General features: G+C 35.4%; 2 protein-coding genes across 2 annotated transcripts; one reads left to right on the top strand and one right to left on the bottom strand.

Annotated features, from left to right (window-relative positions):
- The first annotated feature begins 835 nt into the window (after positions 1-835).
- LOC120276286 (LEAF RUST 10 DISEASE-RESISTANCE LOCUS RECEPTOR-LIKE PROTEIN KINASE-like 1.3) lies at positions 836-4649 on the top strand. Its single transcript, XM_039283008.1, has 11 exons — positions 836-1096; positions 1213-1301; positions 1384-1505; positions 1594-1700; positions 1796-2407; positions 2494-2742; positions 2819-2985; positions 3073-3152; positions 3244-3391; positions 3602-3751; positions 4179-4649. The coding sequence occupies exons 1-11, from the start codon at positions 919-921 to the stop codon at positions 4437-4439; spliced, it is 2163 nt and encodes a 720-aa protein (XP_039138942.1). The 5' UTR covers positions 836-918; the 3' UTR covers positions 4440-4649.
- A 652-nt stretch (positions 4650-5301) lies between these two features.
- LOC120276373 lies at positions 5302-8315 on the bottom strand. Its single transcript, XM_039283098.1, has 5 exons — positions 8246-8315; positions 6801-7340; positions 6452-6656; positions 5749-5825; positions 5302-5623 (listed from the first exon to the last, which is right to left on the bottom strand). The coding sequence occupies exons 2-5, from the start codon at positions 7314-7316 to the stop codon at positions 5576-5578; spliced, it is 846 nt and encodes a 281-aa protein (XP_039139032.1). The 5' UTR covers positions 7317-7340; positions 8246-8315; the 3' UTR covers positions 5302-5575.
- Positions 8316-12941: the final 4626 nt, after the last annotated feature.

Below are 12941 nucleotides of genomic sequence, written 5' to 3'. Positions count from 1 at the left end.
TATAATTTTTCAACATCTATCAAGGTTCCCTATCAAGAAGAATCCTATGATCCCATCCCATGTCCTACCATGCTTTTCTTTAATTTTGTAAAATAGGGGAAGCCCGTATTCTTTGACATCAATAATTATTTTTTTAAAAAAATATGGGGGAGATTTTTATTTTATTTATCCTTACTTTTTATAATATATATATATACCATAATAACTTTAGAGCTATTTAACCAAAATGACCCTAAAGCCATCTTGTCAAATATGTAAATAAATCAAATTTTACAAAGTATATATATATATATAATTAGTTGAGTTTTTATAGGTATGAAGGTAAAATATCCTAACCAATGAGGTCAAGCATGTAACATTTCTCTTTAGAGTTACATCAAGGTTCAACCAAGTTTCAACTTTTTTTTTTTTATAAGAAATATTAAAAAGACTAGTTTTGGACAATCTTGGCCCTCAACTTTTGATATGATACTAAGTGAACGAACTTTTAATCAATTAACATAGGGTCCCTCATATCAGTAGTTTATACTTTTATTAATGAGACAAGTTCGAACCTCGTCTCATTTAAAGTGAAAGAATAAATGAGTTGAGATATTAACTCTTCATTCGCACACGTGTTTGATGTGATTATATGATACTAACTCCAGTTTTATTTGAGAGGTTAAATAACGGTTTGAAAAATTAAAATTAAAATTATTTATTTAAAAAATCAAAATGAATTATCATGTTCAAAAACTCCATTTTTGATATATAAAAACCATTAAATAAAATTAAAGAATATATATATATATATATATATATATACACACACGCACTTTCTGGTGATGCAGTCTATCTGGAGTCTCTTGAGGGAGATTGAGAAAGAAAGGGGGAGTTGGTGAAACATTACCTTTTTAGACAGAGAAACAAAGAGAGCGAATGGGAGTGATCACAGATGAAGAGGAAGAGGAGGAGGAGGAGAAGAAGAAGATGAAGACCATGTTAGTTGGTGTTACACTGGACACGCGGAGTAGGGAGCTCTTAACTTGGTCCCTTGTCAAGCTTGCTCTACCCGGTGACCATGTCATTGCTCTCCATGTCCTCCCTTCCTCCTTTGGTATCACTATTTCTACCACTATTAATAGTCGTTTTTGGTTCCAATTGATTCTAAAGTTGCAATCTTTTTATGAAATTCCCGTCAAAGTTTGCATCTTTTTGATGAAATTTATGTAGATAAGTCGGATTCCAATGTCTTGCTTTCTCTCGCGAAGGATTTTGATGCCATGCTTGGTGTCTATGAAGGATTCTGCAATTTGAAGCAGGTTGTTCCTTTTCTGGTTTTGGTTACTTCCCTGGGTTTTATGTGCTTGGTTCTGAATGTTTGTTTTTGTTCTGAGTTTTTAGATTGATTTGAAGCTGAAGATATGTAGAGGGCCTTCGATTCGGAAGGCTTTGATTCGAGAAGTGAATTGCTTTGGCGCGGCGAAACTCATTCTTGGTGTTGCTTTGAATCCTAGAGTTGTTGGGTGAGTGAATGTGTTTTTAAAATCTTTCCCAAAGTTTGCGTTTTTTGCATGCGCTTAATGTGTTTGTTAAATTGCCTGTGTGAGTTAGGCCATCCTCGACCTCTATTGCCAAGTATTGTGCGAAGAAAGTTGCTCGAGAGTGTTCAGTATTTGCGGTGAGCAATGGCAAGATTATTTTCCAAAAAGAAGCGGCAGGTTAGTTTGTTCTTTGATGGATAGTATTGTTTTTCCGAATGTTTGTTTTAGTGGTTTTAGTTAATTATATTAAAATTTTCTATTTGCTTTTAAAGAAATAGTGAACAGAACCCAGAGTTCAGAATGTTCATTGGTTGATGAAAGCGAGGTGGATATCATCTCCATTGCTTCTCACTTGTCATCAAATGGGTTGGAGAGTGTAAATAAGAATGGATCAAACTGTGGCAGCATTGAGATTGATGAGGCTTCATCATCTCAGAGCACCTTGCAAGAAGAGAATTGTTCTATCTGCGCACACGATTGCACGAGCACTGATACACCTTGTCACGAGCCAAAGGAAGAGGACTTGAAGAAACCAGAGGCTCTGCCAGAAGGCCCAGAAGTCAAATCTGGTTGGCAGTTCGTTCAGAAGGTATTGTTGAATGATAAGAAGATTGCTCCCAAGGATAGGCCAAAGAAATCTATGGTGTCATGGCCAAAGCGGCTGTTGAACCGAAATTCCAATCACAAGCTCAACGAATCTGAAGTTGATGGCACCTCAAATATTGATAAAGATAGTGCATCTGTTTCATCTTGCTCCTCAGATACAATTGAAAATGTAGGAGATGTAGCAAAGGAGCTGGAGTCTCTCAGAGAGAAGTATTCACCTGTTTGCAGATTGTTCAGCTACAAGGAGCTCATGCATGCCACTTCCAACTTCTCGACAGGTTGTTTTATGAACCTTCAACCTCATAGATATTATTAACGGTCTTTCGAGCTTTGTGTTATATATGATTTCTGATATGAATTGCAGAGAAATTGATTGGGAAGGGAGGCAGCAGCAAAGTTTACAAGGGATGTCTTGCAGATGGCAAGGAATTGGCAGTGAAAATCCTGAAGCCATCTGCAAATGCAGTAAGGGAGTTCATATCGGAAATTGAAATTATCAACACCTTGCATCATAAGAACATTATCTCCCTCTATGGGTTTTGCTTCGAGAACAGCAACCTCATATTGGTCTATGATTTCTTTTCAAGAGGTAGCTTAGAAGAGATCCTTCACGGTAAGCACTATTCCTTTATGTTCTTTATTGCCATTATTATCAAATTATAATTTTCTAATTACCATTTTACTCATAGGCAACGAAGTTAAAACTAATACTCTGAATTGGGCCAAGAGGTACAAGGTGGCCATTGGTGTAGCTGAGGCACTTGATTATTTACATAGTGGTGGAGTCACTGAACCTATCATTCACAGAGACATCAAGTCATCAAACATCCTTCTTTCTGATGATTTCGAGTCCAAGGTCTTTGCTGTTATCAAACCTCAAATTTGCATCTGAGTTGGTTCATCAGTTTTGCTCATTCACAATTTTTGTTTTGGTATACTGCAGCTGTCTGATTTCGGATTTGCGAAGTTGGCATCATCATCAACATCACACACAGTATGTGATGATGTTGCTGGAACTTTTGGGTTTGTAACTTTGTACCATAACCGTGTTGCTCGTAGCACACATATAATATGTTTGTTTTAAGTGTTTCAAGAAATTGTCTCTGTTTGGCAGGTATTTGGCCCCTGAGTACTTCATGTTTGGGAAGGTCAATGAGAAAATTGATGTCTATGCTTTCGGTGTTGTGCTTCTTGAGCTTCTTTCGGGGAAGAAACCCATCAACACAGGGTGTCCGAAAGGCCAGGAGAGCCTTGTCATGTGGGTAAGTCTCAATGAATGTCTTAATCTCGACTTTGGTGTGTCAGCCAATGATGCCCATCACCTTCTAATTAAGCTTAACTTACGAAATATTCGACATTTTCTTTTCTTCTTTGTAAATTATATTACTACATTAGTTCATTGGTTTCAATGACGTGTCAACCATAGAAAGATAATAGTAAATAAAACTTAAATCCGGGAATTCTGTTTCCAGGCAAAGCCGGTCCTTCAGGGTGAAAAAGTGAAGCAACTAGTGGATCCATGTTTGGGCAATGAATATGATACTGATCAGATGGAGAGGGTAGCACTAGCTGCTTCCTTGTGCATTAGACAAGCTTCCCGATCTCGGCCTCAAATAGCAATTGTACGATTTCCTACCCTTCTCATTTCTTGCGCTTCTTAATATTTGAAGAATTTAATTTGTAGGTTTGGATCGAAAATGCTTTTTTTAGTCGATGGATTCACTAGTTCATCTCTGTTTTTATGAGAAAAGGCAATTGGCTGGGCTCATAAAGCCGACATTTTCCACTCTTGCTGCTTTTATGATGGCTGGGAGTAATAGATATATCACTATAATGATTTCGGTTCTTTTTAATTTCTCAAGTGATGGCCACTAGGGGCAGTGAATAGATTACGAAAATGACTTCCATACCATCGATTTATTCTGACAAACCAACTTGATAATAAACAATAAGTTGAAGAATTTTCATTGATAGATTTACCATATAGTTCAAGATATTGTGATTAACATAGAACAAAAAAATTTTATCATTCTCATATTTTGAGTGTAGGTCTTGAAGCTACTTCAAGGAGATGATGACATCATGAAATGGGCAAAGTCCGAAGCCAAGAATTCAACAGAGCTTGATGGATTGGATGATGAAGCAGCAAGGCTAGACTCTAACATCAAATCTCATCTTACCCTCGCGCTGCATGATTTAGAAGACGATTCACTCTCAGTCAGTAGCACGGAGCTCACTTTTGATTCTGCAAACACTTCCTTGGATGAGTATTTGCGACGGAGGTGTAGCCGTTCACTGAGCTTCGACTAACAAATTTCTGCTGATTTTTTTTTTTTTTCTTTCTGATTGTTGGTGGCGCTAATTTGATTAATTTGTATAGCGTTTTATTTTCTGATTGTTTGTGTGGTGTCTACGTTTCTTCACAACCAAAGAATGAGAAGTAAATTAAGAGCGGTTAAGTATTGAATGTGTATTGTCTCAAATTATTCAGCTTTACAGCTTTTCGAAGTTGTAACCTTATGATTTGTCTGAGAAAATTATCTTTTTGAAGTTGTAACCTTATGATTTATCTGAGAAAAGTATCTTTTTGAAGTTGTAACCTTATGATTTGTCTATTTTTAACTTTGCTATCATTTTCAATGAAAGAAAAGCATCGTACAAAGTGCTAGTGTCTGAGTTTTATATGCTTTTATGCTCCATGTTAAAATTAATGGGCACAGTGGTGGATTAAGGTGTTGAATACACAACCGAAATAAAAAATAAGCTCGAGATATCGTCATTATCTAACAAAATAAATCAGATCTCTTTGATGATAATTTCATAATTCAAATGGAAAGAATTGATCCTTCTGCAGAAGTGCAAAATTATCTTAGAGCATTGATTAAAGATCGCAAGCCCGTATATCTCTGAGCCTATTGTTTTTCCACCTCCAGAAACACTTAAATATGATTTTTTTTTTTTTTCAAACACAATACCACTGACAGCAATTCTGCTTAATTTCCCGAAAAAACATTCATAACAATAGCATTTTAAGAGAACTCTAAAGAAGTGATTCTTTCCTAAGGCAGGGCAAAACAACCAAAGAAAATACACCTGGAAGAAGTCCACATTTCCTGTCAATAAAGCAATGGATATTCCATAAACCAAATGCTGATAATATGAAGAACAAGGAATGAATGGAGAGTTCTCAAAATTAAATGATGGCAAGTCATCAAAGTAGCTCAGAAGCCACAAAATTTACGAGGCACAATGTGATCGTATTTAGACAAACTGAGAATGATGAACTCACACAATGATGACTGAAAAGCTTTGACATTAACTCAGCAACATTTCACAACAAATGAAGACAACTATATGACCATCACCGAGGATTTCATTTTCATTGTTCACTTGTGCAGTAGTGCTGACCTGAAGTAGTTGAAGGTCACTTTCTCACAACCGAAGAATCAAGAGTGATGAGACCAGGGTCTGTATGCTCCTTCATGACACAAGTTCTGCAAAAATTGACATTTTGCTTATAATTTAGTCTGTGAAGTTTTCTGACTTAAATATGAACATTATCATCTTTTAAGAAACAAGAACTTGATCATCATGATGATCACAACATTCATAGCAATACCTTTAACCAGAAGAAAAACCCACGGAGGAGGATCAATGCCTTCTCAGAATTAGCAGATTCAATTTGCTTTGCAAGATCTACCAAGCAAAATAAATTATTTTAGATATAAAAGACAGACAACACAAACTAAAAGAACAAGACAGGAACACAAGTAAAGGATTTGCTAATATTCACATAAGAAAACAGTGAACAGTTCACATCAATTGTGTTGCCCATTGAAGCTTGTTTACTCCGAGAACAAGATTAGAAGATGATGGAATATTTAATATGAAAGGAAATCTTAAATAGCTAAATAGTGGTTAACATGCAAGAATATAATTTGACAAGCCTTTTAAATAACATTCTAACTTTTATTTACATCTATGAGGACCAAGAATGTCTTATGTTTGTCCCCAGAATTAATTGATTTTATGCATCCAAAAAACAAGTTTCAACAATGGCCTTCCTAAGCAAAGATAGCAAAGTGCCAAACTGATTTTTCTTTGGTCAAGCATCATGTAACAGTTCCATGTTATTTGCTACTGAACGCATGAATGAATGAAAATCTAATGATGAAAACAACCAAATAATCATGCAAAACCAAAAATAATCAATTCATTGCGCCAATAAAATTATCAAAATACAATCTTTATTTGAAAGATTCCACATAGCATGAACAATGGAAAATAAGCAAAACCTGGATAATGGCGATAGAGTTCATTACCTGGATAATAATCAAGATATGAGTTGGACAATTGCTCTGTTGCATATGATATGGTTATACTACGCAGGTTTTTCACTTTGCACAATGGTTTGCGTTCAGCTGCCTCCCTCAATAGTATTTGGTGTTCATTGTGATTATATGGTTTATTGAGGACAATCATAAGCTTTCTTTTGAAGTCATCTGGCTTGTAGTCCTTCCTGTAGGTCTAGCAGAACATATTCACTTAGTGTCATTATAGTATCAATAACTCAGATAGGATAGACTATCAAATTAAAAGGCCTGAGAGAATAAGAAGAATGAATAATTGCATGAATTTACTACTGAATCTGATGGTGGACATAGTTAGTACCTTTCCATGTTGATGATTACGAGCAGCTTTGGTCGATGGTCTTGTTGATGCAACTAATGTTTCTTTTTTTGCTTCATATCTGATGGCCCTAGAGGGTTTGTATTCTGGAAAATTTGATTTATCACCAAAATTGGAATGGTCTACAAATGTCTGGAGACATTCATCCACCAAAGGCTTTCCAATTTCAAGTTGGCTTTTCGGATCAGAAGAACTACAACTTCGCTTACTCGACTTTAGACAGTTTCTTTTACTTGTTGGTCCTTTTTCATTCCCATATATTCCTTTCTCCTTAAAATGTATATCAGATTCCAATTTGATCTTAGCAGATTCTGCATATTCTTTTTCATATTTGACAAAAGCAGGAAAACTGTGATCGCCATCCTTCATCTCGAACACATATGAGTTCCCATCTTCCTTAACATTTTCAAGAAAAGTTCTATAGAGAGGATCAATACAAACCTCATCAGGATCTGCTTGAACGTTCTTGAATTTATTATAATTCTTATCCTTCAACATTTCAGCACTGCTTGAATTTTCCTCCTTAAAGCAAATAAATAAATAATTTAAAAACAGACCCTCAGAATAGCAGACTTCAGGCTTTTAAGGTCATATCAACCAAAATACAAAAAATATAAGAAGAAAATTTAATTCAGCCATCTCAAAAGTTAATTGCAGTTATTTCTTAGTAATATTAGAGTTCATACAACCACTTTCCAAGAAATTTATACAATAATATCCATTGGGGGAAGGAGCATTTTCTCATGTAATTATCCTCTCAAAATCCAAGATCATTGCTGAAATTAAATAAGCCAACTGATTATAAACAGGCATAAGAAGTCCAAGTTCAAATAAGTTCAAATAAGTACAAACTCAAAGCATCATTCCAAAATAACCAACAGTTAGTGTATGAGTTGTTTATGGTCAGTGTTAACCATTAAAATGAGGCACATCTGAGCAAAATATGAAATGTTTTGTACAAAACCTAGTCCTGAAGTAAGACCAAATGCCTTTCCAATAAAGCAAGATGAAATTATGAAAAAATTTCTAAGTACTTCACCATATGCAAATCATTTGTGTCCTAAATACACACAGCATCCTATATGAAACTTTATATACCATCCATTTTGTCAAGACTCTTCCCAGCAGAAAATCAACAAATTATTCCCTCCATAAACTCTCTCTCTCTCTCTCTCTCTCTCACAACATAACTGAAAGAAAAATAACTGCAAAGTCAGTAAAAATATGCTGAAATGGGGGGAAAAATCACAGTAAAAATGGTAAATTTCCTAATAATCAAGAAGAGAATGAGTGGAATTCAGCTCAAATCATGGTTTTTTTTCCCTAGCAATTAGTGCAACTTGAGGGAGAACAAACAAATGGTTCTGTGAACATCAAAAGATTTAATATATATATATATATATTCAAGAAAAAAAAAAAACACTTACTGTTCTTCTTGAAATCAAGCAAGAGCATGGAATGCACAATGAAATGGAATGCTGCTTCTCAGCTTCAACTTCAAAGCCAAGGTTCCCAAAACTGGGATTCAAATTTATTGCATTTTAGCTTAACTTGTCAAACCAATGCTAATAATTTCTGGTACCAATAAAAATTAAATAAATTTTTTTTTCAAAAAAATTAAAAATCAATAAAAATTTAAGAAAAAGGTTGGAGAATTTATTAAATGCATTAACATTGATGTTACATATATATATATATATATATATTCCAATTCCAGAGTTGGCGTCTGAAGTATTTCCTTCTCGATATTTTAACCAGCTAGTTTTAGTAGGAAACTTGGAATGGTACAAATATTTTTACTTTTTTAGTCTTGAGCTCAGATAAATATGGTAATTTTAATTTTTTTTTATGAAATAGTTTTTCGTAATGCTAACTACCAATGTCACCAAAAATACTTAGAATACCAGTTTTGCCCTTTCACTTTTTTTTGCCTTTTTTCCTTTTTTCCCTCCATCTTTGCAGTGGTCAAAAATTTTCCCCTAAAAAGCTATTGCACTTATTCCAAAAGTTTTTCCCTCCGTCATAGTCAGGCTTTTTTTTTTTAAATTATAAAAAAATAAATAATTATGAAAATATGCATTTGTTAATTACCCACTCAGTTCGTTTTTATCTATTACAAATCCATGTTTTTTTTATCATTGATTTTCTAATATTAAAAAATATTTTTTTTTTCAAAATTACATTTAACACTGTTCAATTTTCTTATTAGAATTAAATATGAGAGAAATATAAGAGTAAATATTACTGTTGATCACCAAATTATAGCCAATTATCAGTTTGGGTACCACATTTTAATTTGTATCAAAATGGTCCCCCCCATTTTCATTTTGTTTCAAAAAAATGCTACCCAAAGGATTCCGGTGAATTTATTCTGACGTGGACATCGGTGGTTGCCGGATTTCTACATCACCTGTCCAGTGGCATGTGCAAGTGGATTATAATGCCACATGTGCCATCAGCCACCACGTCACCCCCTTCTTCTTCTTCTTCTTCTTCTTCTTCTTCTTCTTTCTTCTTTCAAATCTGAGAATCCTGAGAATCCATATCCTTCCTCTTCTTTTCATCTCACGTTCAAGAATCATGAGAATATAGAGCAAGTCCGTTGAAAGATCAAGGAGAGGAAGGTACTAAACTGTGAGTGATCATTCTGTCAAGAGCGGGTGTATGCTGGAAGGAAGGAAATCGCATTTGACTGTCGGGGAAGATAGATAGGGAGGAAGAAAGCCCTATGGCTCCAGACTGGGAGATCAGGATCCTTGAGAAGAAAGCCCCAACATATAGTAAGTAGTGTTTGACTTATGCTCAAAGTAACTTTGATTTGTGATTATTTGCTCGTAACTCCCACTGAATCAAAGCAAGCTATGAATACATAAATCTGAAACCTAATGAAAAACCAAGCTTTGAATACAAGCTCTGGAGTATCACAAATCAGTTGCTTTCATACTCGGGATCACACCCTTATAGAGCACTCACAGTTCAACATGCTCTGGATTATCAAGATTCTCGAATGTGAGGAAGAAGAAGGAGAAGAAGGATTTGGATTCTCAGGACTTGGATTCTCAGATTTGATAGATGAAATTGAGAAAGAAGAAAGAAGAAGAAGGGGGCTGACGTGGTGGCTGATGTGGTGTTAGGATGGCACATGTGGCATTATAATCCACATGGCACATGCCACTGGACAGATGATGTGGATATCGGGTAACCACGTTGGATTGCCGGCGTCCACGTCAGAATAAATTCACCGGAATCCTTTGGGTAGCATCTTTTTGAAACAAAATGAAAATGAGGGGACCATTTTGATACAAATTAAAATGTGGTACCCAAATTGATAATTGGCTATAATTTGGTGATCAACAGTAATATTTACCCGAAATATAAATATATAAATTAGGGGTAATTTAGAAAAAAATAACTAATTTTTTATAAAATTTTATGAAATAACTGAGTTTCTTAGCACGTAAGATTTGGTTAACTATGACAAATAAAAAAAACGGAGGGAGTAATTACAAAACATGTGAAAGTCACGAACATTCAAACTACAGTTAATGGGCCCCTCATTTTAATTAATTTTTAAAAATATTTTTTTTCTCCGGCAAACTTACCGGCACAACACTACATAATTGTTGGGTCCAGCCCATTTGGTGGATGGATGAAATAATGGTTGGGCTCCAAGGCCCAAGTTAACTAAAAAAGAAAAAAAAAACTATGTCAATTTTTGGAGGGCAAAAGTGTAATTGACAAGGGGGGCTTGGATGATGGTCTTCCATCATTCGTATGATTGAGGAGAGGCGACTGTACACAACTTTGGGGGAAAAGTGAGAAGAGAAACCAAGAAAAAAGTGGAAGGGAGAAAGAGAGGGTTGAGCTAGGGCAAGAGGTTGATCCGCTAATCATTGTCGAAGTTCATCCAAACTCGTTGGAGTGATCCTTGCAAGTAGCTCTCCTCGGCCTTAGGGTTTGCTTCCTCATTTTATCTTCTTCTTGATGTTTGTTTGTGTAGATCCATTCTTGAGATGATGAATGTGTTGATGAAATCCTCTTGTTGATGCATTGTTGTTATTCCTCTAGTAGTACCTAGAGAATACTCTTGTCATTCCATAGTTGATATAGTGAAACACATTTAAGAGGCTCTAAGGAGTCCCGTGGGTTTTCCCTCAATTTGAAGGGTTTCCCATGCTAAAATCGTTATTTTGCATTGTTGTATGTTTGATCATCTCATTCTAACAAGAATTGAGGGGTTTGATAGTGTTTTAAGCTTGTTTTAAAGCTTTGAAGGGTTGTACATGACTTGGGAAGACAATAGAAGCCTTAAGGAACCTCTACAAGCTTGGTTGTGAGGTATACGGGATATATACTGGCCGCACAAGGTCGCCAGTGAAATGTGTGGGTAATTCGCTGCCACACAAGGCCGCACATAAATAGTGATTTGGTACATTGCCGGTACCTATGAATAGTGATTTGCTACAATATCTTTGTTGGATGGAGAGTGTGCGAGCATACAGGCCGCACAAGGTTGGCCGTGAGGTTCACAGGCAAGTGAGCGCCCGCATACGAACAACATATGAACATTAATAGTGCTACAATATAGTGAACAGTACCATTTTTGTAGTACTTCCACTGAAATTTTCTCTGTTTCAAAAACCGGAAAACCTCAACAATAATTGGTGTCGTTTCTTGCTCTACTGGCAACCTTGGCCAAAGCCTAAATGCCCTCTCCAATGGCGAATCACGGATCACCGCCGTGGGCACCATCTCTTTACTATAATCCAGTAAACCTATACCATACTCTCCTCTCCCCTTCGTTTATGTTGATAACATCTCGAGCTCCACACCAACGGGAACCTCTGCATATCCATAAGTCTAATACCACCCCTCATTGCCAGAAGCTTATCCTCTGCAATAATAGCATCAATGCAAGGGTTTAAAAAAAGTACATTGTGTAAGAAGCCGGTGACATCGAGAAGCACTCCTTGTCTGGTGAGCTTGTTGGAGAAGAGTGATTTAAAAAATTCATTAAAACATAGAGGGCCCCACCAGTTGAAGTTTGAATTTACCTAAATTGCACATTTTTGTAATTAATACTCAGCATGCATATTTTCATAATTATTTATTTTTCATAATATTTTAAAATTTTCATATAGAAAAGATAGTTAGAAAAGAGATTTACAGGGTCGTTTCACATGTAGTAATCTGTAGTGGAAAAATGAAAAAGATGCTATTTATCTCAAGTGGAGGAAAATGATATCATTTTTCAGTACTCGGGTATTCATTTGTTAGAAAGTAAGAATGAGATGAGAGAGTTCAAATGTTGGATGGAATTTTATGAGTTTAAAAACATTTGAAATCGGGAGAAATGAGTTTTTAAAAAATGACTCACTTTCATTACTTCAATATAAAAATTACTATAAGAGAAATGTCACTTTCTCTATATCAAGACAAGAACTCGCAAAAAGAAATCGGATCACCTCCCTCTATTTTTCTCCACTCCTAGCCAACCTCGGCTTAAACGTTTACATTGTTCATGGTGGGTTTATTTATCACTACTTTTTGGTAGACAAAGTCACACATCATTAAATTCACGGTTTTATTAAGTTGGGACTCTATTTGTAATGTTAGGACTCCAAACAAAATATGTCAAAGTGAGTTACATCTAGGAATGGGGGTGGGGCGGGGCGGGGCGGTGAATGGGATCCCCGTCCCCCATCCCCGCTCTCCATCGGGCGGGGATTCCCCAGTAAAAAATTCCCATGGGGAAAAATCCTCCCCGCTCACTCCCCATGGGGATCCCCGCCCCACCCAAAAACATTAATATAAAAAAAATTTTTCTATAAATAACTATAATATTTCAATGCATTTATGTTACACATGCTAAAAGATGTTATATACAATTGAAAAATAAAAAAATATAATGTATGATGAAATAAAAATAAAAAAATTCTCAACCAAAGTTTTTACAACATACGTACATCATATATAAAATAAAAATTCACACAAAATATTTCTCCTAACAAGTCATAATATAATGTTTGATGAAACAACAACATTAAGGTACAAATAACATAAAGTTTAAAACTAAATTAAAAAATATTTAATGATGGATTATTATACATGAGATTTGACATC

The sequence above is a fragment of the Dioscorea cayenensis genome, chromosome 14 (genome assembly GCF_009730915.1).
Source record: "Dioscorea cayenensis subsp. rotundata cultivar TDr96_F1 chromosome 14, TDr96_F1_v2_PseudoChromosome.rev07_lg8_w22 25.fasta, whole genome shotgun sequence".
Taxonomy (NCBI): domain Eukaryota; kingdom Viridiplantae; phylum Streptophyta; class Magnoliopsida; order Dioscoreales; family Dioscoreaceae; genus Dioscorea; species Dioscorea cayenensis.
Note: the sequence above shows the minus strand (reverse complement) of the source record. Positions and strands in the feature narration are given on the sequence as shown.

Coding starts and splice junctions, on each gene's coding strand:
- LOC120276286 (XM_039283008.1), top strand. CDS start 919: ATGGGAGTGATCACAGATGAAGAGGAAGAGGAGGAGGAGGAGAAGAAG. Junction 3,153..3,243: donor GATGTTGCTGGAACTTTTGG/GTTTGTAACTTT, acceptor TCTGTTTGGCAG/GTATTTGGCCCCTGAGTACT. Junction 3,392..3,601: donor AGGAGAGCCTTGTCATGTGG/GTAAGTCTCAAT, acceptor TTCTGTTTCCAG/GCAAAGCCGGTCCTTCAGGG.
- LOC120276373 (XM_039283098.1), bottom strand. CDS start 7,316: ATGTTGAAGGATAAGAATTATAATAAATTCAAGAACGTTCAAGCAGAT. Junction 5,826..6,451: donor ATATCTTGATTATTATCCAG/GTAATGAACTCT, acceptor TTTGCTTGGTAG/ATCTTGCAAAGCAAATTGAA. Junction 5,624..5,748: donor GGTTTTTCTTCTGGTTAAAG/GTATTGCTATGA, acceptor CAATTTTTGCAG/AACTTGTGTCATGAAGGAGC.